Genomic DNA, 25,863 nt, shown 5'->3' with positions numbered 1-25,863 from the left:
GGAGATCTCGAGTTATGTAGCTAGAGGTTCGTGTAGCTGAATTTCGTCTTTAAAAGGAACACTACGGGGCGGTATGACACCGTTCTTTTTCGTGCTACCAGCTGACCGCTTACCTCTGTATGAACGGCTTTCCCGCTGTTACCAGTTTGTTCAGTTACCTCACCATGTACGTACTTGAGACGCAAAGAGGAGTTGACCACGATGATGGGGTTCAAGTCCGGCTAAGAACGGTTACAGAAAGTAAGACAAAAACAGAAGCCAAAAAAATAAAATAAACAAGTAAATAGGGTGAGAATGTGGTAAAATCTGAAAACGTGGTAAAAACCAGGTGATTGCTTTTTTTCTTGACTGCTTTTGAAACTGTTGGTTGGGTTTAGGGAAGTAGGTGGGCGCTGGTCAATCAGAGCTTTAGAAAACACTATTGGTTGACTTTAGGGAAGGAGGAGGGTGGGTCAGTCCATCAGTCAGTCTGTCGACAGCGGCCTCTGGTGTTTTTACGTGAGAACAGCAGGCATGAATGGCACTCGTGAGAGGAATTTAAGATCTGGCGCTGGTCAATCAGAGCTTTAGAAAACACTATTGGTTGACTTTAGGGAAGGAGGAGGGTGGGTCAGTCCATCAGTCAGTTTGTCGACAGCGGCCTCTGGTGGATTTATGTGAGAACAGCAGGCATGAATGGCACTCGTGAGAGAAATTTAAGATCTCAAAAAGCGTACACAGCGCCCTCAGGTGGATTTGTGAAAACAAAAACTGCAAAAAATTTACCTCCTTCAGACATATTTGGTGATCTCCAAAAATGTATATAGGGGTACGTTTTCAGAATGAGCCTGGGTTGGATAATAGCATTAATATTAATATACTTTGTACTGTCTTTCCATAATAATTTTGTCAAATATTCTGTATATACTAGACAAAAATTGTTAAACAAAGTCTAATGAAGACTCTTGCGGTAGAATCTGAACTTTTGCATCACTATAAAATAAAAGTCCTCATGCTGTCAACATAAAATCTAAATTTACAATGTTACTAGTGCACATTATTAGTCCTAAGGGGAACTGTTAAGCCATGCAAGTGAAAAAGTGTTTGTTTTGGCAATCTTTTAGCAAAATCGGACTATTTGCTTCTGCTTTGGGACAGCAGTCCTTCTCTGATGATGTCAGTCTTATGGTTTGGGTTAATTATGCGCTCTTTAACTGTTAGTTTACTGCAAGTGAATAAGAAACACAAAAAAAGCCCTATCCCCTACTCAATACTCCATCTCAGTTGAAAATACATCATCATACAGAAACCAAATTCAGATCAAACTTTTATCACTTTTTTATAATTATGAAAAGCCAAATATCAGCAGATTTATTAAATGCAACAGCTAAAATGCCTGTGGATCAACAAATCTTGCTAGCAGCATCCCACGCAGAGGACTGGCATCAAAAACACAGCATGTGATGATTAGCATCTATGGCACTTTTCAGCATGACAATGAGTCGCGAGCCACACTAAATGCTGATTTATCAGGTTGCATTCGTCTTGCTGTGGATATATTAGCAATAATAATAATGCATTTTATTTATGATGCACTTTTATTAAACTCAAAGCGCTACAAGATATATAGAACAACAAATAAACATGCAACCCAAGCCAGAAATACAAGCTTACATTACATCTGGATGTCACTATAAATAAACAATACACTTTTATATATAAACAATACAAATATAAATGTAAACAAAACAATAAATATGCAAAAAGATTACAAACTGCATGCAAATGACAGTGGTAATCACAAATGAACCGTAGCTGATATGAATGATTATTTCTTTTTAAACAGGTTTTTGCAGAAGGAGATGATCCAGTTAAAAGTCCTCTAGAAGGCATGTTTGAGGGTTCCTCCAGTGAAACAATGGTAAGAAACTTGCATCTTGCCTCTCAATATTGCATTAAGGGTAATTTCACACTTGCCTCATTTAGCTTGGATAGAACCATAGACTGTAAAAGATATGGGTGTAGTATCCGTGACATCACTCATAGGTTTCTGAAGAACGCGAATGAAGCTACAAGTGGGCGTGGCCAACTGGTGCCATTTTGTTCGTGCCTGGGAAATGGAGGCCACTTGAATGGTTTGTGGGCACAATTAAGTGCACACAGCATGCCATATTATCTGATAATTGTAGGAAATAATTCCGAAAAGGCAATTGACTGTGTAAAGCCACATAAAACAAAATAGAAATATGATGTATATGCCGAGTTCAGCAGCTAATCAGCCGGAATCAGCTGAAGTGACATGACGGCCACCAGCGAGAACTAGCTGTCACTCAAGTGGCCACGCCCTTAACTAAGAAGACTTAATATAACTTAATATAAACTAAACGGATGAGTTATAATAAAACAATTCACCCACTCACAGTTGTCATGAAGGGTAATATTAGCTTTTTGAACCAAAATCGTTTTTGTACCAGGTTGTAAACACCTTTTTTTCTGCTGTAAAGTTGAGCATTTTAACATTGGGCTTAATAGAAATGTGCTCTATTATGAAGCCAGGCCTAGCGGAATTTTGAAGAATTGCAGTTTCAGTTACTTCCGTATTAGCTTCACGAGGAAGAGCAGGAGGTTGCTGCTTGGATAAAACATTTCAGAATTTGTTTGCCTTTTTATCATACTCGGTTGCGCTCCAAAAGCAGACCAAACAAGCTTTTAAACAAATCCTGGAGCGGTTCGTTTGGGTGAGAACATGAACCAACTCTGAATCCTGGTTCAAAGGATTGTGATGTGCATTCTCGGATGAGAAAATGTTTTTTGACACTTTACCAACTTAAGTCACTTGACAAAATCCACGGTTCTGAGCAGCAATTCAGAGAGTTGGTCTCTGTCTGAAATCGCATACCTCCCTACTATACAGTGTGCTAAAATCAGTATGTGAGCAGAGTAGTATGTCCGAATTCATAGAATTTGAAAATCAGGATGTGAGAAGAGACCTACTACTTCTGGTGAGATTCTTAAGTGCGCATTTAATGGACACAATACTATCCCATGAATCACTGCGAGATAATTCATGAATGGGAGTGAAGCGGGTAGGTCACATGATAATGATGAAATGGCTGATGTAGTATGTCCGAATTCCATTCATACTACTGACATTGATACTGTATAGAATGCATTTTTCTAATGGTCGAGTAGTACATTTAAATTCAAATGCAGTACCTACTGAGTAGTAGGCGATTTCAGAGGCAGCCACGATGTGAAACAGAATCAAAATGGCTAAAAAATATTACAATGTTGCATTTGGACCAAATCTAAGGTGTAAAAGCACCATAAAAGTGGTAAAATCACACAAAATCCCTCTGCAGCAAATCAAAACAGGCCTATTCAAAGAGATCTGCCTTGGGCCGGCTCTCTGGAGGAGGTTGGCAGAGGTGTGGGTGTATATTCATCACTGGCGTTGGCGGAGATGTAGGCTTTCGCTCAGCCAGGCGGTGGATAGTGCTATAATCCAATGACCTGCGCTGAAGAATATAGTGCTGATGTTCTGATTCACTCACTCAATCATGAGCAGAGGGAGAGAGATATGGGGAAATGTTGTCAAAACTATTCTAAAGTTTTGCCTTGGTAGGAGTTTTAATGTTCTGAAAGAACTCTGTTATGTTCATCAATGCGTTTATTTGAAGACAAATGAATGTGTCTGTGTAGGCGGCAAGCAACCTAAACAATAAAACAATGCAAAAAGGTCACAAACAGGGCTAGACAAGGCAAGACAAGGAAATGCTTTGCGAAGTTACAGACTAACAAGACTCAGCAAAGAGTGTGTGAATGAGGTGTCTTTATATTCCCACTAATCTGTCCATCATGAGCTTCCAGCTGTTTGTGTGTAATCAGGAGGGATCAGGAACTAGTGTGTGAGTGCAAAGACTTCTGGGAGTTGTATTTCATCCAGTGGCTGTTGTGTAGTTCACCAGCGAAATGCAAGACCTAGATCGCTGATGATAATAACTAAATATAATAATAGATAAATACAATAAGTAAATAATAAATACATAAATAAATAAATACTAAAAAGAATAAATAAATAAATACAAATATCTCCCTGTGTTTGCGTGGGTTTCCTCCGGGTGCTCCGGTTTCCCCCCACAGTCCAAAGACATGCGGTACAGGTGAATTGGGTAGGCTAAATTGTCCATAGTGTATGTATGTGTGCGAATGAGTGTGTATGGGTTTCCCAGTGATGGGTTGCGGCCGGAAGGGCATCCGCTGCGTAAAACATATGCTGGATAAGTTTGTGGTTCATTCCGCTGTGGCGACCTCGGATTAATAAAGGGACTAAGCCGAAAAGAAAATGAATGAAGGAATAAATAAAAATACTGACCTTCAGTTTTAACTATTTCCTGTAGAATTTGTCTTTAAAGTAATTTATGAAAGCTTGCAGATTTGATGGAATTTGTCATCTTTCTTCTTCTTTTTAAGGGAGAGAATGGTTTTCTGATGCGATTTGAATTGTGAATAAAACTGTGAAATTACGATTTAAAATACCAGTTTTCTGTTAGAGTATATTATAAATTGTAATTAATTCATGTGAATTGTAATTAATCCAAGCTGACTTTTTGGCATCATTTCTATATCCTTCATATAGAACTCTAATATGCTGTTTTGCTGATCCAGAAACATTTTTATTATCATCATCAATGTTGATTAAGATTTTTTTAATGAATACGAATTTTAATAGAAAAGCTTTTATTTAAAATAGAAATGTTTGTAGCATTATAAATGTCTTTACATTCATCTATAATAAAATAAAATATTCATTTCTTATGGTCTTCACTGCTAATGGTATTGTAGTGTATACTGTTTAACATTTTAAAATTGGTACTGAAGCATGACAGCATGCTAGCATACCAATACTATGTTTAAAAATGTAGATAGAAACATTACATTTAATATATTTAATTATAATTAATTGTTCTATATATAACGAGTAAATAAAAGTATGTTAAAAATCATGGTTTACTTCAATTAAGCATGTTGCATTGTGGTAAATGGTACAAAAGCACTGTAAATACAAATTAGTTGACTTGACACAAAAAAGTGAGTAAATCCCTTTAAAATCATTAAGTGCATAATTATACAAATTAAGTTGAGTCAACTTAACAGTTTCAAGTTACATTGAATTTACTCAGTATTTTATTCCTATACTATACTCATATACTATATACTATTCTATATTTTTCTATAATATATTTTATATTATATGTTATAGTGTACAGAATTGTAGCATGCTAATATGATATTTCAGCTACATCGCATTTGATATGCTGGACATATTAGCAGTGAACCAAAGATAGTCTGTGAGTTATTATAAATAATGGGCTGAGCGCTAACATCATCATTATACATGATTAATAGCATCTCTACAGGGCTCGTTCACATCTGCGGCTTCTCTGTGCTTTCATTCATCACACTACAGAAAGACACCAAGACTCCAGTCAAAGGTCTGCCAAGGCCGAGTACAGATCACGACATCTGGTCCCGGGACCACCTTACTCCATCATGGGTGCTGCTGCCAAACGACCAGCCCGTGTTAGCCATCATCCAGCCCGGAGAGTCAGCCCTCGACATGCTGGAGACCATCTGCAAGGTAAAGGCGGATTTTTTTTTGTTTGACTCTTCTTTTCGATCCATATAGAGAAGGGGTATGTGTTGTTACAGCGCAAAGCATTTTGGGTATTTAATGTAGGACAAGGGAGCCTGGTTCCCATTGATCTCTATTGAATTATTGTATCATATATACACTCATCAGCAATTAGCTGTAAGTGTACGCATTACAAATACTGAAGAAAATCATATATGGAGATGTTTTCTTGTGGCACTTCGTTGATGCCCTGTCAGGAACGAATAAACTGATTAATTTATTTGATGGCTTCTCCAGTTACACTTCACTGCTGGATACAGAATGCTATGAAATGCATATTATTAGCTGCTCAGACACACAAAGAGCATTTATAAAGGTACAGTTCAAGTCAGAATTATTAGCCCCCTTTGAATTTTTTTTCTGTTTAAATTTTTCCCAAATGATGTTTAGCAGAGCAAGGAAATTTTCACAGTATGTCTGATAATATTTTTTCTTCTGGAGAAAGTCTTATTTGTTTCATTTCGGCTAGAAGAAAAGCAGTTTTAAATTTTTTAATAACCATTTTAAGGTCTAGATTATTAGCCCCTTTAAGCCATCATTTTTTTCAATAGTCTACAGAACAAACCATCGTTATACAATAACTTGCCTAATTACCCTAACCTGCCTAGTTACCCTAATTACCCTAATGCCTAATTACCCTAACTTGACTAATTACCCTAATTAACCTAGTTAAGCCTTTAAATGTCACTTTAAGCTGTATAGAAGTGTCTTGAAAAATATCTAGTAAAATATTATTTACTGTCTTCATGACAAAGATAAAATAAATCAGTTATTAGAAATGAGTTATTAAAACTATTATGATTAGAAATGTGTTGAAAAGATCTTCTCTCTAGTAAACAGAAATTGGGGAAAAAATAAACAAGGGGGCTAAAAATTCTGACTTCAACTGTATATACACGTAAAATCATGTTTGTGAGATGTTTTTCAAAAGATATTTCTAAAAAAAGGGTTTCCTGTTGTTATTTACATCTGTTTACATTAAGCAATGCTGCATTTGTCCACAAACATGGCTGACCGCAACTCCCCGTGACGTAGATTCCAGAGCTCTAATAGCAAAGACTATAGAATACACAAAACATGTCACTGGTATAGTTTTAAATGGAGAAAAGTGTAACGATCAATATGGTGAATGAAGCCCCGCCTTCTAGTACAAGAGCCAATCATCTATTGCTATAGACCGAGGATACTCTGAGGGAGGGATTTGAGCCAGACATGAGTTTCTGCTGATTTTGTGTGATTTGAACCTTTAGAGATGAAACTAAAGAGACAGTTGTTTAATTTTATTGGTGATTCCTAAAATAAAAATTAAAGGCAAGCTTGGCAAGCAATTCTGGAGAATTTGACGTTTTCCCATTCTAACAGAATGGCCAAACATACTGCTCGAAAGACGTTTCAAAGATGGCCGCTGAGTGAAACTATCAGTAAGACATCGATTGATCCAAACTATCTGCAGAAAACAAAATTAGTTTACACGTTCTTCTTCTCTGAATCAAACAATTACAATAATAAATTCTTGCATTAATTTCTCAGTACTGGGTTGTGGCTGGAAGGGCATCCGCTGCATGGCGGTTCATTCCGCTGTGGCCGACTCCTAATAAATAATGGACTAAGCCTAAGGAGATGAATGAATGAATTTTAAAAGCTTGTTTTAGTTGAGTCCAGGGTTTTACATTCAGAGAATGACTTTGGTCTTCAGAGAATTGAATATCAGCTTGAAGGTCACTGCTGTAGTAAACTCGCATGTTGTATTCCTCAAAGCGTCCCTGTGAGGGGTTTTAAAGAGTGCAGGCCATATCCGTGTTACTTTTATTTTTTATTATGGGTTAGACTTCTGGTTTGAGCAGCAACTTGTAAAATGGATAATAAGATTAGATAATAAGATGCTACAAAAAAATCCATATTAAGATGCATATATACTTTGCATACCTGGTTTTAGTTGTCTTTGTAGAATTGGCTTTTACAACACCCATAAAACCAATGAATTATCTGCAAAGTCGTTATTTTGCCCTATAAACTATAGAACTGATTCAAAAACAAGACTAATGTCCTATTCTAGGGTGGCACGGTGGCTCAGTGGTTAGTACTGTCACATCAGAGCAAGAAGGCTGGGCCAGTTGTCATTTCTGTGTGGAGTTTGCATGTTCTCCCCATGTTGGCGTGGGTTTCCTCCGGATGCTCCGGTTTCCCCCACAGTCCAAACACGTGCGCTATGGGTGAATTAAATAAACTAAATTGGCCGTAGTGCATGAGTGTGTGTGTGAATGCGAGAGTGTATTGGTCAGACCCCCTAGTTTTTTGCGATTTTGCGATCATTGAATCCAAAGCAAAATCAACAAAAGTCGAAATTTTTTAGCGATTCTGCAAAATTATCAATTAAACGCAAAATAATTGCAAAAAATTGAAATAATCTCATAAAACATCAAATTCCGAACCATATAATCAAATTATATTTATTTCAGTTTGCAATGAATTGTTTTACATGAATTATAGACGTTGTATACGCAGCGCACGTGATGTATTTGAGTGTCTCTCGAAAAATGACGTCTCACAATCATTACATTACATGAGGGCGGGGGGGGAAATGTTTTGCAGCCTGTGCAGTAAGCAGACGCGGATGAAGCATCAAGGGATTTACATGTGAAGTCAATGCAAAGATGCGATTAGACATCCTGTGGCGTAATTCAAGTGAATAACACGTAGCGAATTGGGTGTTTTGTGTATATATATATATATATATATATATATATATATATATATATATATGTATATAAACACACATTTTTATATTTATAAATATTTTTTAATTGCAAAATTGTCCGCAAATTTCTGGGAATTACCACCCCCAAAAAATTATTTTGCTAAAAATTTTTTAAAAATCTAGGGGCTTGATTGGTTTTTCCCAGTACTGGGTTGCGGCTGGAAAGGCATCTGCTGCATAAAGTATATGCTGGAATAGTTGGTGGATCATTCCACTGTGTTTACCTCTGATAAATCAGAGACTACTGATTTACACTAAAGCGTTTTCATTTTAAAACGCGTAAGTTTTGCTACGGTTATGCCATCTGTCCACACTACGCTGGAGTTTTCGAGTGCCGAAAACGAAGCATTTTGGAAACCCTGCAGAGGCCGTTTTCATTCTAAAACGCTGCTGCTCCGTCTCAGTGTGGATGGGGGAAAACGGAGACATCTGAAAGCGGAGGCGGGGTTGCAGACATTTGCCTTTCTGATTGGGGCTTTTCCTCAATATTAAGTAGCCTACACACCGTTCAGTCCTTATAAGTTCAGACTTCGCAAGCTTGATATGGAAAACAGACTCCCAAGGACATGTAGGGTAAACCTTCAAAGGGAACAGTGCACTTTATAACCTTATTCACATCATCCTGGATACATACGTTGTTTCACTTTCTTAACAATAAAATGAAAACATGATATAAGGAACTGCTATTTTCATTTTGATATTAACAACTTAACAGACAGCAGAAATGTTGAGGCGTCATGCTGCATATATGAGCGTCATCTTCACTGTATGCATATTTATAACAAAACAGAGCCTGTAACATTACTTCCTCCTTTCATTTTCATTGAAAATACGAAACATACCCTCTCTTTTGCTGAATATCAGTTTTAATAATCAATAATGGCCATTATGAAAGTATAACGAACAATAAGTTTATACAATATAGGAAATAAAGGCAAACAATCAGTCAATATACAGAATGTACGTGGTTACATTAATTATTAACTTATCTTTGCGCTCAGCCAAAACACGTTACCTGAGAACAAGTAATAGATTCAAAAGACCAAAGTCGGGTAATGTGTCGTCAGATATAGACAACAAGATGAATTAATATCACGTTTAACAAATATAGTGAGATTAAATCCAGCGGTAGATCCTTGATGAACAGTCCGACGAGCACAGCTCTCATCTGGCTAGATGTATGCTGCAGCGCATGCCAGAGTGTGTGTGGTCACGTGATCTGCATTTTCAGTGGTTTGGTGTAGATGCAGAGTTGTTCAGAAACGCTGGGTGAAACGCTAGTGTGGCGGCAGGTTCGTTTTCATTCTAAAACGCCGTTTTTAAACTAAAACGTAATAGTGTAAACGGGGCCTAAGCCAAAGGAAAATGAATGAATGTCCTATGCTAATGAGGGAGAGATGGTCACTAATGGGCGGGGCTTTCCCCCTCTGATGACTCATACAACAGGAGAATGTCAATTACAGCATTTCTGCAGACTGTTTTTATCAAGTGTTATTATTGCAAATAGACTTAATACATTTTTACTATTAGAAGCTGCTTATATTCACTGATTGTTGCCACACAACTGTGTTTAAATCACTTATAGGGCCCTATCATACACCCGGCGCAATGTGGCGCAAGGCGCGACGCAACTTGTTTGTTAGTTTCAGCTCGGCGCAAGAGTCGTTTTGACGTTTTGCGCCACGCTGTTTAAATAGCAAATGCATTTGCGCTTATATGTGCGCCTGTAGGCGTTCTGATCTAAAAAAAGAGGCGTGTTGAGGTGCGTTGCTATTTTGAGATACTATAATAGTCTGTTCTATAGACCAGAACAAAGCCGGTCTATTGTCCAGCGCGTTAGTTGTGCGCCTCGCTTACACATTGCTTAATACACACAAGATGTAGAGCAATACGCAAATATCTTTACATATGAAAAAGAATTAAAATATTACGGATATTTATAGGATATAATAAGGATATATATATAGGATATAAATATAAAGAATTAAAATATTACAAAACATTATTTTCTAGCCTACATAAATATAAAAACCATACTTCCATGCCTTCTTCATCTTGGGGGGCTTTTTCAGTTTATTCATGACAATTTGCTTTTGTATAATGTTATTATTATTAGCAGTATTATTCATTATATGCATATTAATATTTGTTTTATTAAAAACAAGCTTAGGATTGTCCACCTGTCAGGTTTTAGACCATATGGGGCACAGCATGTGTGTTTGGATAAAACTCAAGTTTTTGAACACACTTCATTATTATTGTTCATTTACTCGTTTGCTGGAAATTAGAACTGAGTTTAGAAATAGTTTTGAAACAAATCTTTGAACTTCACAAATGAAATTAATTATTTATAGGCTAATGGATGTCTGTGCGTTCAAGAAGTTTCCCTATCCAATAGAGCGAAAGTGAAAGTTAATAATGAGGAGGCTCATCTCTCATTCTCACGCTGTAGATGCTCTGTTTAACTGTTTTCTTGCTTATGAAATGCTCAGTTTTTTCCACTTCCACTTACTTTACATCATGTAAATAGCAAATGCGCTATGACTCTTAAAGGGAATTGGAGATGAGACTCTGATTGGTTTATTCTCAAAACACACCTATAACTCATTAAGAAAATAAGCTCAACCCTTTTAGAGCATGCGCCACGGTGCAAAGTGGATTGTTCCATCCTTAAATTAGCAAAAGTGGATTCTGACAGGGCCTTAATGCGCTTTGCACTTTGCGCATGGATCGTCAAAATAGAGCCCATAAAAGTGATTTTTGCATAATAGCCCCCCTTTCACGAGTTCACACTTGCAATAGTTTCAGAATAAAGCGTATTTGCCGTGCTGTCCGGGGAGAGGGCTCTGAGCTCGGGGAAGACACCCAAACTCGAGTTATTCCTCTTATCAGGAAACAGAGATGAAATGGGATTCGAGCGAAGTATCTAGCCCGGCCCCAGAACGCTCCCCCCGGGATTGTAATGCTTAAGAGGTGAGGTGACGGGGTGGTGGAGGGATGCTAAAGTCGTAAGATGCTGCAGGTAAGACAGCTTTGGTATATATAGGGGTTTGGTCAAGAACTGATTGGATAATAGAATAATTGTCAATGACGTATTTGATACTGAAACGTCTGCGCGTGCTCCTCCCGAAATTTGTTTATAAAACATCACGTAAGTGTGAAATAACATCTTACCGTACTTATAAAAACACTTCACTGATTGTTTACAGTTTAATGTTATTTACTCCCATAATTCAAAGCATTATAAGCCATAACACAAAGCATTTTCCTCTCTCTCATATGAGCGTTTGGAGCTTTTTAGCGTGTGATTCCTGTCCATCTGGAGCACTAAGCTGAAGACACAGCCCAATAACATGTCTTCACCCATTAAACGTGTGTCTCTTTCATCTCTCTTCGCAGGCTCACCAACTGGACGCCACCAAACACTACGTGCGGCTTAAGTTCCTCATTGAGAACCAAGTGCAGTTCTACATCCCCAAACCAGAGGAGGATATTTACGATCTGGTAGGTTTGGAGTTAAAGTGGCTCTCCCTCCCGCTGGTTGGATGCGCTCGCATTACTTTCATCCTGCTGGGACATCACACTTCATCCAAACACCTTTTCTCTTCCTCTCTCTTTCTCCTCGTAATAACAGAATCTTCTGTGAGGCACAAAAGAAAAAGTTGTGCTCCTGCCATTTTTGGGCTGCATGATATTTATCGTCTGTGATAATATAGTAATGATTGTGGTAACATTGCATTGACTGGCTTTCAAGAGTTCACACTTAGCTGATAATCAATAAAGCGTATTTGGCATGCTGTCCCGGGAGAGAGCCCTGAGCTCGTAATATCCTCGAGCCCGGGGCTCCTTCCCGTTAGAAGGGCGAGAGGGGAGTTCGAGCTCAGGTAGGTCTCAAGAACTCCCCTGCTTGTCGCCGCGTGAGAAGTGTAAACTAGGGTTGTTTTCGGTGATAATTTGGTTTAATCTATTGCTATGGTATATGTTTTTGGACGGTGGGAGGAAACCGGGGGACCCGGGGGAAACCCACGCGAACACGGGGAGAACATGTAAACTCCGCACAGAACCAGCCCGATAGGAGGTTGGACCAGCGGTGTTCTTGCTGTGAGGCAACAGTGCTAGCCACTGGGCCACCGTGTCGCCCTATCGGAAAAAAGAGGGAGGAAGTAGGGGTGGAAGGAGGGGTAAGCTTCAAGACGAAGGTAACTGGAGTGAAAAACTCTGGTTATTTATAATGCTTCCGTAATCATCTAATGGGTCACATTACGGAGCTAATGAGGAGCCAGCCGTGTTGATCATAAGCACGTGATCCTCTCGAAATTAGTTTATAAATAAACCACACTTATGTGCACATGTGTGAGCGTGATATAAAAATAGAGATTAATAATAAAACCGTTTTGCCAAATTAACAACAACATGCCTACAAAGGCAGAGCAGAATATTTGTGCATCTCATTTCAATATTGCTGTGTTTTCTGATTGAATCACTTTTTTTTTGAGTGAATTGAGTGAGTCAACGATTCATTCATAAAGACAGTAGGTGCATTCGACATGAAGCACAGCTGCAGCCGGTGATCAACGAGATTAGCCGAGCGCAGGCAGGGGCGGAGTTTAAAACAGAGCTGTCAGGCCGGACACTTCAGGGCTCAAAGTTGCGGCAGTGATGATGACCTATCACATGGGTCATCATTAAATTTTAATTTTTTAAATTTATAACAACAAAAGATTTACAAATAAAACAGAATACAGTCTCTACAAACTATAGTACATTTTTAAACAATAAGGGAATTATGAATTAACTATATTACAGACGCTTGAGAGAAATAAGGGGAAACGAGAGGGGAATATAAACAAAAACGAACAGCCCTATTAAATACAAAGCAATGAGAACAAATTCTTAAACATCACTCTAGGCTAATACTTCTTGTTTGAATTTGTTAAAAAGGGGTTTACATTTATTTACATTTATAGATATAAAACTTTCCACTATATATTAATGTAAAACCCAAAACAAGGTGTTGATTAAGTCTTAAACAATGATTAAGATTATTTTGGATAATGAAAGCGTTTTCAAAAAAAAAACTTTAATACAAAAAGATTGAACAAAAGGACATTCCTAAAATAAATGAGCTACACTTTCAGTAGACGTTTCCCAGAAAGAGCAGGTATAAACGGCTAGACAGCAAATACAATATATATATATATATATATATATATATATATATATATATATATATATATATATATATATATATATATATATATATATATATATATATATATTTATTTTAGAATCCTAAAAATCATTTTAGAATTATTTAATAAAATAGTTATTTAACTTAGGCGACGCAGTAGCGCAGTAGGTAGTGCTGTCGCCTCATAGCAAGAAGGTCGCAGGTTTGAGCCCTGGCTGGGTCAGTTGGTGTTTCTGTGTGGCGTTTCATGTTCTCCCTGCGTTCGCATGGGTTTCCTCCGGGTGCTCTGGTTTCCCCCACAGTCCAAAGACATGCGGTACAGGTGAATTGGGAAAGCTAAATTGTCCATAGTGTATGTGTGTGAATGAGAGTGTTTCCCAGTGATGGGTTGCGGCTGGAAGGGCATCCGCTGCGTAAAACATGTACTGGATAAGTTGGTGGTTCATTCCGCTGTGGCGACCACGGATTAATAAAGGGACTAAGCCGAAAAGAAAATGAATAAATGTATTATTATTGTGGTTTTGATCTATATAGCACACCCCAAATGCCCTTTTCTCTTCTTTTGACCTAAAAACAGCCACGCTGTGATAAAATGAATGCTTTGTTTTAAAGCTTTACTCTCTGCTCTACATCCATCATTCTTAACAGTTGTTCTGCCGTCTTCATTTATTATGTTTTGTGTGTCCGGGTCAGACATGATCGATTAAAAAGAAACATACAGGAAAATGCCACCTGTATTTCGTCTCTCTCGCCCTTTCACATCGTTCTGTGTGTGTTAAATGTGGGACAACAGAGTTGTGTTGAGAGGAATATTAATGAATAATGTTTTTCATTACAGCTGTATAAGGAAATCGAGCTGTGCTGTAAGATCAGGAAGGTGATCCAGTTTGATCGGGATGAGTCCTGCATGATCGGCTATGGTGAGAACTGAAAATCAATATCTTCATCACGTCTGTGTTATAGCCTACATATGCTTTATTGGCCAATGCATATTTTTTATAGCCTGTGCATGCTGTAAATATTAAATGTGTAAGCATGACGTCAGCTTAGGGTCATTTTCCCCCATATTTCTTTATTAAAATGTTTATAAATATTTTCATGGATAGTAGTTTTGAGAAATATGCTGCTCACTCATGTGAGTCTATTAACAATTGATGTTTTTGTGTGTTTTCATTGTTTGGAAAAGCTGTCACAAAAACAATATCAATAAAATCAATTATAAAATCAATTTTAGGCCACAAATATATATATATATATATATATATATATATATATATATATATATATATATATATATATATATATATATATATATATATATATATATATATATATATATATATATATATAAAAGAAATAATATTAATTATTAATAATAATAATATCGTTAACAAATACGCATTTTATAAGTTTATAATTTATACATTAATTTGTATAATTAATTTTATACATTAATTATTTATACATAAGCTGAATTTATTACTTTAGTTGAATTTATTTAATTTATTTTAATTTATTACATTTAATTTATTTAACATATTTAATTTATTTATTACTGAATTAATGAATTATTTATTTATTTATTTATTTGTCACAAGCATTTTAGTTATATATATTAGTTAAATAAATTGATTCCAGATAATAAAAATATTTGTGTATATATGAAATTGTAAATTGTGAAACATTTTTTTTTGTAATTTCATGGCAGAGCAAAAAGACAACATTAAATAATAATAATAATACAAGTATTTTTTTGATGAACTAACCCTCCTTTAATGATCTGACCTTGTTACAGTAAGGTTATTATATTGTTAACAATAAATAAGTTTATAATTAACAGAATATGTTGTGTGAGCTGAATTAATTCCTTTATTAATTAATTATTTATTTATTAAAAGCAGTTTTAAGAAGATATTAGTTGATTGATTAGTTTAATTGATTTCAGTTTATATAAATATTTGTGTAAATATAGAAATGGAAACATTTTGTAATAACTTTGCAGAACAAAAGCAGAAGAAAAACACAGCATAAAATGATGAATGAAGAATATATGATGTCATAATAAAGACATTATTGATGAAATATCCCTTTAATGATCCAACCTTGTTGCTTTAAGATTATTATATTAACAATAACACACAATACGTTTAGAATTCATACAATACGATGCATAAGCTGAATTTATTACTTCATTAAGCACTGTGACAGACAAGAATGAAGCTACAGTAAGCTATAGTAAGCTCCCTTACTACAGTAAGAACTTTCCTAACGGTTGTTTGATATATTTGTTGTGAAGTCAATTCAAGCCTTTCTGCAATGATGAGTCACACACAATGTCGTTATAAAGTTGCACGCACACAAACGCACGTTTAGCATTGCACTGTTTTTGCATGGCAAATGTGACAGGATACACATTAATATCCACTGCTGTATGGACATCCATTATGTTAATGTTCACAATAAACCTGATTAAGGTCCACAAACCGGGCATGAAGCATCTTCTTTTATAATTGTACTAACACTATGCGGCTGTGGTGATGAATTACGTAGCAATTTACTGTCTTTATTACAAACATGCACTGTTTTAAAAACGTTTTAAACTTGTGAAACTTATTCTTGATCACATTTGCTGACGATTGATGATCACAGTGAGCTCAACAGATCTTTTAATCCCGATTGCTTTGTGCATGTCCTGTCTGGTTGATGTGATTCTCTGAGACAGTCTCTGACGAGTCTCAGAGACAGACGAGTCTTCGCTGAGGCCAGCTTCCAGCCTCCGCCACAGAGACTGCAGCTCTGCACAAGACGTTTGGCCAGTGGCGAAATTAAAATAGTCGTGCCCAACTGAGCCTGGTTTCTCTCAAGGTTTTTTTTCTTCACTTTAGCCATTAGTGAAGTTTTTTTTCCCTCTCCGCTGTCGCCACTGGCTTGCATGGTTCGGGATCTATAGAGCTGCGCATCATTGGATTTGCTCTTCAGTATTTGGACTTTCAGTAGTGATTATTAAACCACACTGAACTGAGCTAAACTGAACTGAACTTAAACACTACAAACTGAACTACACTGTTCCTATTTACTATGACCTTTTATGTGAAGCTGCTTTGACACAATCTACATTGTATAAGCGCTATACAAATAAAGGTGAATTGAATTGAATTGAATTATATGCGTTACTGCTGAGACATGTTAATACGCCTCTGTCAATCAAATCGGTGGGCGGGGAAACCGCACTCGTACGTCAAGTTGCGGTCAGCCTCAAAATGGGAGGGATTTGGATCCTATTTTAACTAAAAAAAGAGACGTATTGTGTTTCTATTAAGCCAATATGACAGTGGACACACTATACCTACTCTCAGTTCTGGCCAAACAGCTTAAAAAAGGTGATTTTCATCATAGGTGCCCTTTAATAAGATATTAGTTCAAATAAATTGATTTCAGATTATACAAATATTTGTGTATATACGGAAATGGAAATTGTGAAACATGTTTCACACGTATTCACTTACATTTTTCCGAGGCTGAACAAAAACAAAGCATAAAATGGGGAATAAATGATGTCATTATTAAACATTTTTGATGAACTGTTCCTTTAATGATCTGACCTTCTTACTGTAAGGTTGTAGGTTCAAGCCCTTCGAGGTTTGATTCCAGATTAAGCTTGATTATGACGTGTGTTTGTGTGTGTGTGACAGGTTTCTCCATCTCTGTGGTGGAGGAGGACGGCGTACAGCAGCTTTACATCACCGACGTGAGAGCTGGAGGATTAGCCTTCGCTAAAGGTTCATTAGCTCCTAATTACATTCTCTTTCTGTTTCACCTCGTCTCCTGCTTTCTTCTTTTCGTTTCTCTCTCAGTCTGTTCTGCCACTGCTGTAATTGCTGATATCTGCGCTGTGCTCCTGGTGTTATGTAACATGTTGTCAGCTCTGTGGGCTTTCTGAGAGCCAGAGATTGCAGATTTATCCTCAGCTCTTCTAAACTCTCAATAACGACAGAAGATAAAGGGAATCAGAGAGATCATTATAGGGGGATTCACTGAAGTGCTGTACCTACATGTGCAGCGGGATGCATTACAGGGAACATGTCATGCAAAACAGCATTTTTTTGGGCTCTTTTGATTTAATTTGTTTTCGACTTTTATTATAGTAATTTCAGTTTAGCATGTACTTATACTGTAGGTGAGTGGGATCAAAAATGTTAGTAAATATACATAAGAATTAAAAACTAAATCAATAAAAAGCAACAATAATAAAATCACAGTGTTAAAAGTTATTATAGGGAAGCAATAAAATAATCACAATGTTAAAATTAGTTTATTAAAGACGATAAAAACGTATGTATGTGTAATACATATAATATATACAGTACATCTACATTATTCATTCATTCATTCATTCATTATCTTTTCGGCTTAGTCCCTTTATTAATCTGGGGTTGCCACAATGGAATGAACCGCCAACTTATCTTGTTTTACCGCACATGTTTTACACAGCGGATGCCCTTCCAGCTGCAACCCATCTCTGGGAAATGCATTATTAATATAATAATAAAATAAATAAATTTTAAAAACTCAATAATATGTACTCATACTATATATACAGCATTGAAAATAAGTATTGAACACGTCACCATTTCTCTCAGAAAATATGTTTATAAAGGTGCCGTTGACTTTACATTTTTACCGGATGTTGATAACAACCAAACAAACCCATATATGCAAAGAAAATGAAACAAATTAAGTTATGTGTAATAAAATTAAATGACATAGAGAAAATGTATTGAACACATGAAGAAAGGAAATTGTAGAAAGGCAGTGAAAGCCCAGACAGCAGCTGAAATTTCTCAGTAGTTCTTCAGCAACCCTCTTCTCTCATCAGTGTAGATTATTATTAGCTGCTTCAGTCCAACATCTACATTAGCAGGATGATGAATATGAAACTAGAGCTGACATTTTAGCAAGACAATGATCCAAAACACAGCCAATGAGACTCTCAAATGCTTTCAGAGAAAGAAAATCAAGCTGTTGAATGGCCTAGCCAATCACCTGACTTAAATCCTATAGAAACTACAAAATTAAGATCATATTTGATAGCCGAGACCTACAGAACCATCAATATTTTTACACTCTATTGAAGTCTGTGAAAAACCTGAGCACTTCATTTTTTGTATGAGAGGCGTCATTAAACTGCCATCACTAAAAAAGCAGATCGTCTTGACCATGTCTACATGCCTAAATGTATTAAGTTACTACCATGTCATTGGCTGATTGGAAATTTGCATTAACGAGCAGTTGGACAAGTGTACCTAATAAAGTGGCCGGTGAGTGTAAGTTTAATTAATAAATTAAAATTACATGATTTAAATTATATAATTTACAAAAATTTAATTTAATTATAATTGTAGTTTTAATTATTAAATTCATCTTAATTGATTTCAACGATAACCCTAGTCATAGAGGATTGCATTTTTATTATAGATAAATATATTTTTTGTTTGTATGTGTGTGTGTATCTATATATATAATATAATATGAATTCACATGGAGAAAAAAACTGAATCTCTTTTTGTACATTTTGCACAGAACATCCTTTTATATAAAGTTTCAAATACATTTCAGTAGTTCAGTACTTTCCCCTTGTGTCATTCCGTTGTTATTACACACAACTCATTTTTCAGATTTTTTTTTGTTTTGTTTTATTTTTATGCTTGTATTGTTTTGGTTTTTACCAAAATCTGGTTCAATTCCTTGTTAACAGCTCCTTTAGAAATATTATTTCCAGGAAAAAAACATGATGTGTGTAACACGGGGAGTGACACAGACAACTGAATTTTGGATCCACTTGCGGGTTTAATCAAAGTCAGGCAAGCAAAGGTCAACACAGGTGCAAACAGATGTGTAAAGGCAGTCCAGAATCGTAGTCAAATGTATCAGGCGAGAGGTCGGAAGACAGGCGGCAGACAAGGAGAAAGGTAAACAAGGCAAAGATCAAAACACGGAGAAACAAGACTAGGAGAACGCGTTGAAATGTCACTTTACAGACAAGACTCAGCAATGGAAGTGAGAGTGTGTTCTGTTTAAACAGGGTCTGTAATCAGTCTTTGACAATGCTTAGGTGGTGCGAATGTAATCAGTAGAGACTTGGAGCAGGTGTGAGTATGTGTGTGGCATGACTGAATATGTAGTCCATTAATGGCGGAATTGTAGTCCATGTGTGTTTGTGTGTGAGATCCAGCGATCTGGGAGTTATGATCGCTGGTGATCGTGACAATGTGTTCAATACTTTTTTCCCCCTCTATATATATATATATATATATATATATATATATATATATATATATATATATATATATATATATATATATATATATATATATATATATATATATATATATATATATATATATATATATATATATATATATATATATATATATATATAACAAATATTAGAGAAATCAAATAAACAGGCAGTTTGCACACAGACACAATAAAGTTACAGTCACATATTTAGAGACTATAATGCACTATTATTAAATGATGTACATAGAAATAATTTTAAATGTATGTATATTCTGAATTAGTTTTATTCTCATCACAAGGCTTTAACTCGTATTACTTATATGGCCAGAACCAGAAAGTCAGAGCACATCACACCTGTGATGTCTATAAATCACTAAATGGCCGAGGACCTCAATACATCACAGATATGCTCACTAAATACAAACCGATCAATGTTGTAGAAATACAACAGGTCACTCAGATCTTTAGGATCAACTAAACTAGAAATTCCAAGAGTTCAGTGAAAGCAGGGTGAATCGACTTTCAGCTACTAATAGCGCCCCCTGCTGCTGGAATCAGCTTCCAGAAATGATCAGATGTGCTCCAACATTAAGCACATTCAAATCAAGACTGAAACACATCTGTTTAGCTGTGCCTTTACTGAATGAGCACTGTGCTACGTCCAACAGATCGCACTATTATGTTTTTCTTATATTTTTCATTCTTTTATAACCTGTTTTAACATGTTTTAATCTGTTATTATCTATTTTTAATAATTTTTTTTATTATTCCTGTTTATGTAAAGCACTTTGAACATATATTTTGCAATATAAATAAACTTGCCTTGATTTGCCTTGCTTCCCAGTGATGGGTTGCAGCTGGAAGGGCATCCGCTGCGTAAAACACATGCTGGGAAAGTTGGCGGTTCATTCCACTGTGGCAACCCCAGATTAATAAAGAGACTAAGCCGAAAAGAAAATGAATGAATGAATGGCTGATTTGCTTTGCCTTACACATATTGAATATGGTCCCTTTAAATGACCACCATTTCAGGCTTGTGTTTGCATCTAGACACTGTGAGCGTTCTGAATCAAACCCTCTCTGAGTGATGTCTGGGTGATCTGGTGATGTGGTTTATTGTTGATATTTCCCATCGCCCAGAAAACTGGGTCAAACCCGCAAGCTGAAGGGAAGAGGCAAGACGAATCGAGAAGCTGCAGACCTTTTTTTTTTAATTGCATCTATTTATTTTGCTGCCGGCCCTCACTTCAATGAGGACATGCTATATTATTCATATGAAATATTTCAAAGTGAAACTGAATATTGGGGCTGCACAGTGGCACAGGGGGTAGCAAGTTCGCCTCAAAGCAAGAAAGTCGCTGGTTCGAGCCTCGGCTGGGTCAGTTGGTCTTTCTGTATGGAGTTTGCATGTTCTCCCTGCGTTCGTGTGGGTTTCCTCCAGGTGCTCCGGTTTCCCCCACAGTCCAAAAACATGTGGTATAGGTGAATTGGGTAGACTAAATTATGTGTGGGATTGAGTGTGTATAGATGTTTCCCTGGGATGGGTTGCAGCTGGAAGGGCATCCGCTACGTAAAACATGTGCTGGATAAGTTGGCGGTTCATTCTGCTGTGGCGACCCCAGATTAATAAAGGGACTAAGCCAAAAAGTAAATGAATGAATGAAACTAAAATATATTTAATATTTATTTAATTTCAGTTCGTTGCCAATCAATGCAAATGCAATATTAGTGCGGGCCGTTGGGGGAGATGGGAGGGGGTCAAGCGTGCTTCGGCTCGGTTTGAGGCAACTGTACATAGTGTGAGTCCGCCCTTAAATTACCTTCCTTTCCCATTCTGATGCTCGGTATGAACTGCAGCAGATCGTCTTGACCATGTCTACATGCCTAAATGTATTAAGTTGCTGCCATGTGATTGGCTGATTGAAAATTTGCATTAACGAGCAGTTGGACAAGTGTACCTAATAAAGTGGCCGGTGAGTGTAAGTTTAATTAATAAATTAAAATCACATAATTTAAATTATATAATTTACTAAATTTTTATTTAATTATAATTGTAGTTTTAATTATTAAATTTATCTTATTCAACGATAACCCTAGTCATAGAGGATTGCATTTTTATTATAAATAAATATATTTTTTGTTTGTATGTGTGTGTGTATATATATATATATATAATATGAATTCACATGGAGAAAAAAACAGAATCTCTTTTTGTACAATTTGCACAGAACATCCATAATCATGTCTTACGAAATCAAATAGAGCACTTTTTTTTTTCTCTGTGAAACTTAGCGAGTCCTAGTTTTATTATCCGCATGCAAGCTCACAGCACATTTAACAACTCCATCCGTTTTGCATATATCAGAAGAGGAAAATCTATGATTGCAATATCCCGCTGCTGTAATTATTCATGCTGCATTACCACATTGAACTGATTGCAGGCCTGAATGCAGGAGATGAGATTCTCCAGCTGAACGGGAAGGACTCGCGGACTCTGACCTTCGCTGACATGAAGGTGGCGTTCGCTCAGGTCTCTCTGTCGCTCACCGTCAACACACTGCCCCCCGTGGAGCGCCGGCAGCTCTGCTTTCTGCCACCCAGACGCTCCGACGCCGTGGACAATCTCTACACGGACATCTTCTCTCAGAACCAAGGTGAGGAGAGATCAGAGTCTGATGACGCAATTCAGTCATGTGTTTCAGTTGTGTTTAAATAACACCTGCACAACCAAACAATAATCGCTTTTATTCATGATTTATCCATCTTTGTTCTATGGCACATAATGCTTTCAATTATAGGAATGAATGTCACTTAACTGTAAACAATCAGTGAAGTGTTTTAGAAAACTGTCTACAGTAAGATGTCATTTCACACTTAAAGAAGAGCTATTATACAAAAATCACTTTTGTAAGGGGTTTAAACTCAGTAGTGTGGCAACAGTGTGTGCATATAAGCAGCTTCTAATGGTAAAAATGTATTAATTTAATTTTTTATAATCACACTTGAAACACTTTGACATTATCCCTTTTGTACGTGTCCTCAGAGGGGGAAAGCCCCACCCAATAGTGACAATCTCACCCTCATTAGCATAGGACATCAATCTTGATTTTGAATCTGCCACTATGCTGACACATAGGCATTTTAGCTCCGCCCTCTTTTGAAAAGAGCACAATCTCATTTAAATTTAAAGCGACAGTCACCAAAATGACACAATTAGGATCAAAGCCTGAAAGGGTCAGTTTCTAAGAGTTATAAAACATTACTTGTGTTGTATTTTGAGTTGAAACTTCACACACACACTATAGGGGCATTAGAGACTTACTCATCCAATTATAATAGTAATAATAATGCTTCCTTACATTTATATAGCTTTTATGGACATTTTTTTGGGGGAATCTCCTCATCTACCTGAATGACGCAATATTGCACTAGACCACACACCAGCTGATTGGTGGAGAGAAGACAGATTGATGAAGCCAATTATGATATGGGGATGTTTAAGCCTTGTTTACACTACAGGATTTTAAACATCGGCAGATCGCTGTGCCGTTCACACTACATGACTTGATTTTGTGTCTTTTAATCGCTGTGGTGTTCACACTACGTAAATAATCCACAAGAGGGGGTCACACTCTACATGATCTGACAACAACTAGTTCCCCAACAGCTCAGTCCAGCTACCAAACCACAGCCAATGAAATTTTGTGGGAGGAGCTGTCAGAAAACGCGCAACACTATTGGCTGCTTGTGTCTGCTGACATCACTGACAGCGTTTCAAGGTTTCAAGGGTGCATTTAAAAACATCGTCAATTAGCTGACGCATCAGCGGATTAATCGCTCATCTGCAAGGTTCGAGTGGATTGATACACAGAGAGTTTTTAATATTTGTAATTTAATAACTCTTTGAAATAAAACTAGCATATCTATAACACCCTGACGTTTCCTAAATATCTGTGTATTTCTTTCTTACATTGTTATTTTTTAAATGACAAAACAGTAAAGAACCGAGCATTTCTACCTTTAATTACCATATTGGTCAACATGACTGCACGCATGTCTATTACTTTTCGCTGTGACTTTAAATATGCATGCATTTTTTTTGCCTAGCAACGTCCTGCTAACATAAACGTAACTTTCTGATAGATATATCTTTCAAAACAGCATATTCTGTGCCGGGAAATAGCTCCTGTTTAAAAGTGAAAATGAAAGCGAGACCCAGACCTTTGCGTGTTCTAGTCTCTTAACTACATATTTATAGGCTGTATTACCAAAAAAGCTGCTATTTTTAGGGTAATGGTGTCATCAAATATGATGACAGACATACAAAGCTTATATCTCAATAGAAGTTTTGAATGTAAATATGGCGTGACAATATGACGTCTTATATGAGAACGGTCAGAATGAGCAGTATGGTAATTCTAATAGTTACAGTATTCTAGTTTCACTGTTAATATAGCCTACTCTCGTGTCCGTGTTAACACAGAATGAAGCGACAGCATCGATGCCCATTCTGGCCAATCACAAATGTTTCTATTGTGAACCTATACTGGTCTCACGGTTTGGTTCGGTTACGATTATCATGCCATCGATTCGGTTCAATTCGATATTTCGGTGCATCACGGTGCATTGACGATGCTTTCCATACACAGTATTGTATTTTGGGGGGTGGCTAACAAGCTGTCTGTATAAACACACACACACGCATGGACACACAGCACCACACTGTCTCTCATTCAATCACAGACACAAACATAGACAGCACCAAACACGCACACACACACACACACACACACACACACACACACACACACACACACACACACACACACACACACACACACACACACACACACACACACACACACACACACACACACACACACGCGCGCGCGCGCGCGCACGCGCATGCACGCACGCCACTCCACACTCGCTACGCCATGCGCGCGCGCTTGCTTATAGTGAGTCCGCCCACTCCTGTTAAAATTACACCAGAGTTAACGAGCGCTGAATAGTTTCATAGTTGGCGCCTGTAGTGTTGTAAATACCTGCGCTCGCCTCCGTCCGGACAGAGCGCATATGAGATAAATGACATCAGTACATAATAATCGGTTATGATTATTACTGAACCGATACCGAATTGTCCGCGTCTGCATCGCGGTGAACCGAAGAAACAATAAATTTTGACACCCCTACTATATATATATATATATATGCCTAATATCAGATGGCCAGAAAGTGATACATTTTTTATAAATTGTTAAAATTTTGGTATTTGTGATTTAGCAAGCCCAAAGACTGTTGTGTACCTCATGATTTTATATAAAATTCACTTTAATGTGTGATATGACTAAAAAGTGGTCATAAACGAATATTTTCTTAATTCAAATGAGTAGCTGCTTGGACCCGGAAACAGTATTCCACACGTCACCGATACGTCACGACTTAACAAGCGAATAATAAACTTATTGTAGGAGCCCACTTAAAATGCTTCATTTTTAATGTATTCATGAGATTCAGTTAACTTATTGTGTTTCCACAGAGGAGATCCTTGACGATGGCGTGGGTCTGATTGTTGAGACTTCAGGAGACAGTTTAGATGACGACTCGGAGCTCTTCGCCGAGTTTGATGACTACGGAAAGGTAACAAGTCCTTCTTACTTGATCAAAGTTTTTATTTGAAGATATCTGCTTGGATCTTGTGCCGCTTCTCCCAGAGCGATGGGACACTTTTCCTGTCTGTGCGTGGGTTTCGTTCACACTCACCAAATCTAGAACTGCAGGCCTTCAAAAGTCTGAACTCTGAGCGAGAAGAATCACACTGCAGGAACGCTGCACCATCTGTCATCTGTGCTGTTTTTAAACTGAGGGACGCTTACACAGTCTCTGTAGATGCTCGTGTCACACTCATTCATTTGACCATGACCCTCTTTGTCTGTCTGT

The 25,863-nt window shown here is 37.0% G+C and overlaps 1 protein-coding gene across 1 annotated transcript in view; it reads left to right on the top strand.

Annotated features, from left to right (window-relative positions):
* The window catches only part of tiam1b (TIAM Rac1 associated GEF 1b), a 158,499-nt gene that overhangs the window by 71,874 nt on the left and 60,762 nt on the right, over window positions 1–25,863 (top strand). Inside the window, 7 exon segments of the mRNA XM_056473933.1 lie at window positions 1,826–1,900; window positions 5,450–5,620; window positions 11,832–11,936; window positions 14,462–14,543; window positions 17,316–17,402; window positions 22,365–22,577; window positions 25,463–25,563. Of these exon segments, the coding sequence (XP_056329908.1) occupies window positions 1,826–1,900; window positions 5,450–5,620; window positions 11,832–11,936; window positions 14,462–14,543; window positions 17,316–17,402; window positions 22,365–22,577; window positions 25,463–25,563 (834 nt within the window).

Source organism: Danio aesculapii, chromosome 15 (genome assembly GCF_903798145.1).
Source record: "Danio aesculapii chromosome 15, fDanAes4.1, whole genome shotgun sequence".
In the NCBI taxonomy this organism is placed as follows: Eukaryota; Metazoa; Chordata; class Actinopteri; order Cypriniformes; family Danionidae; genus Danio; species Danio aesculapii.
The sequence above is the reverse complement of the archived record's forward strand: the minus strand, read 5'-3'. Positions and strand labels throughout refer to the sequence as shown.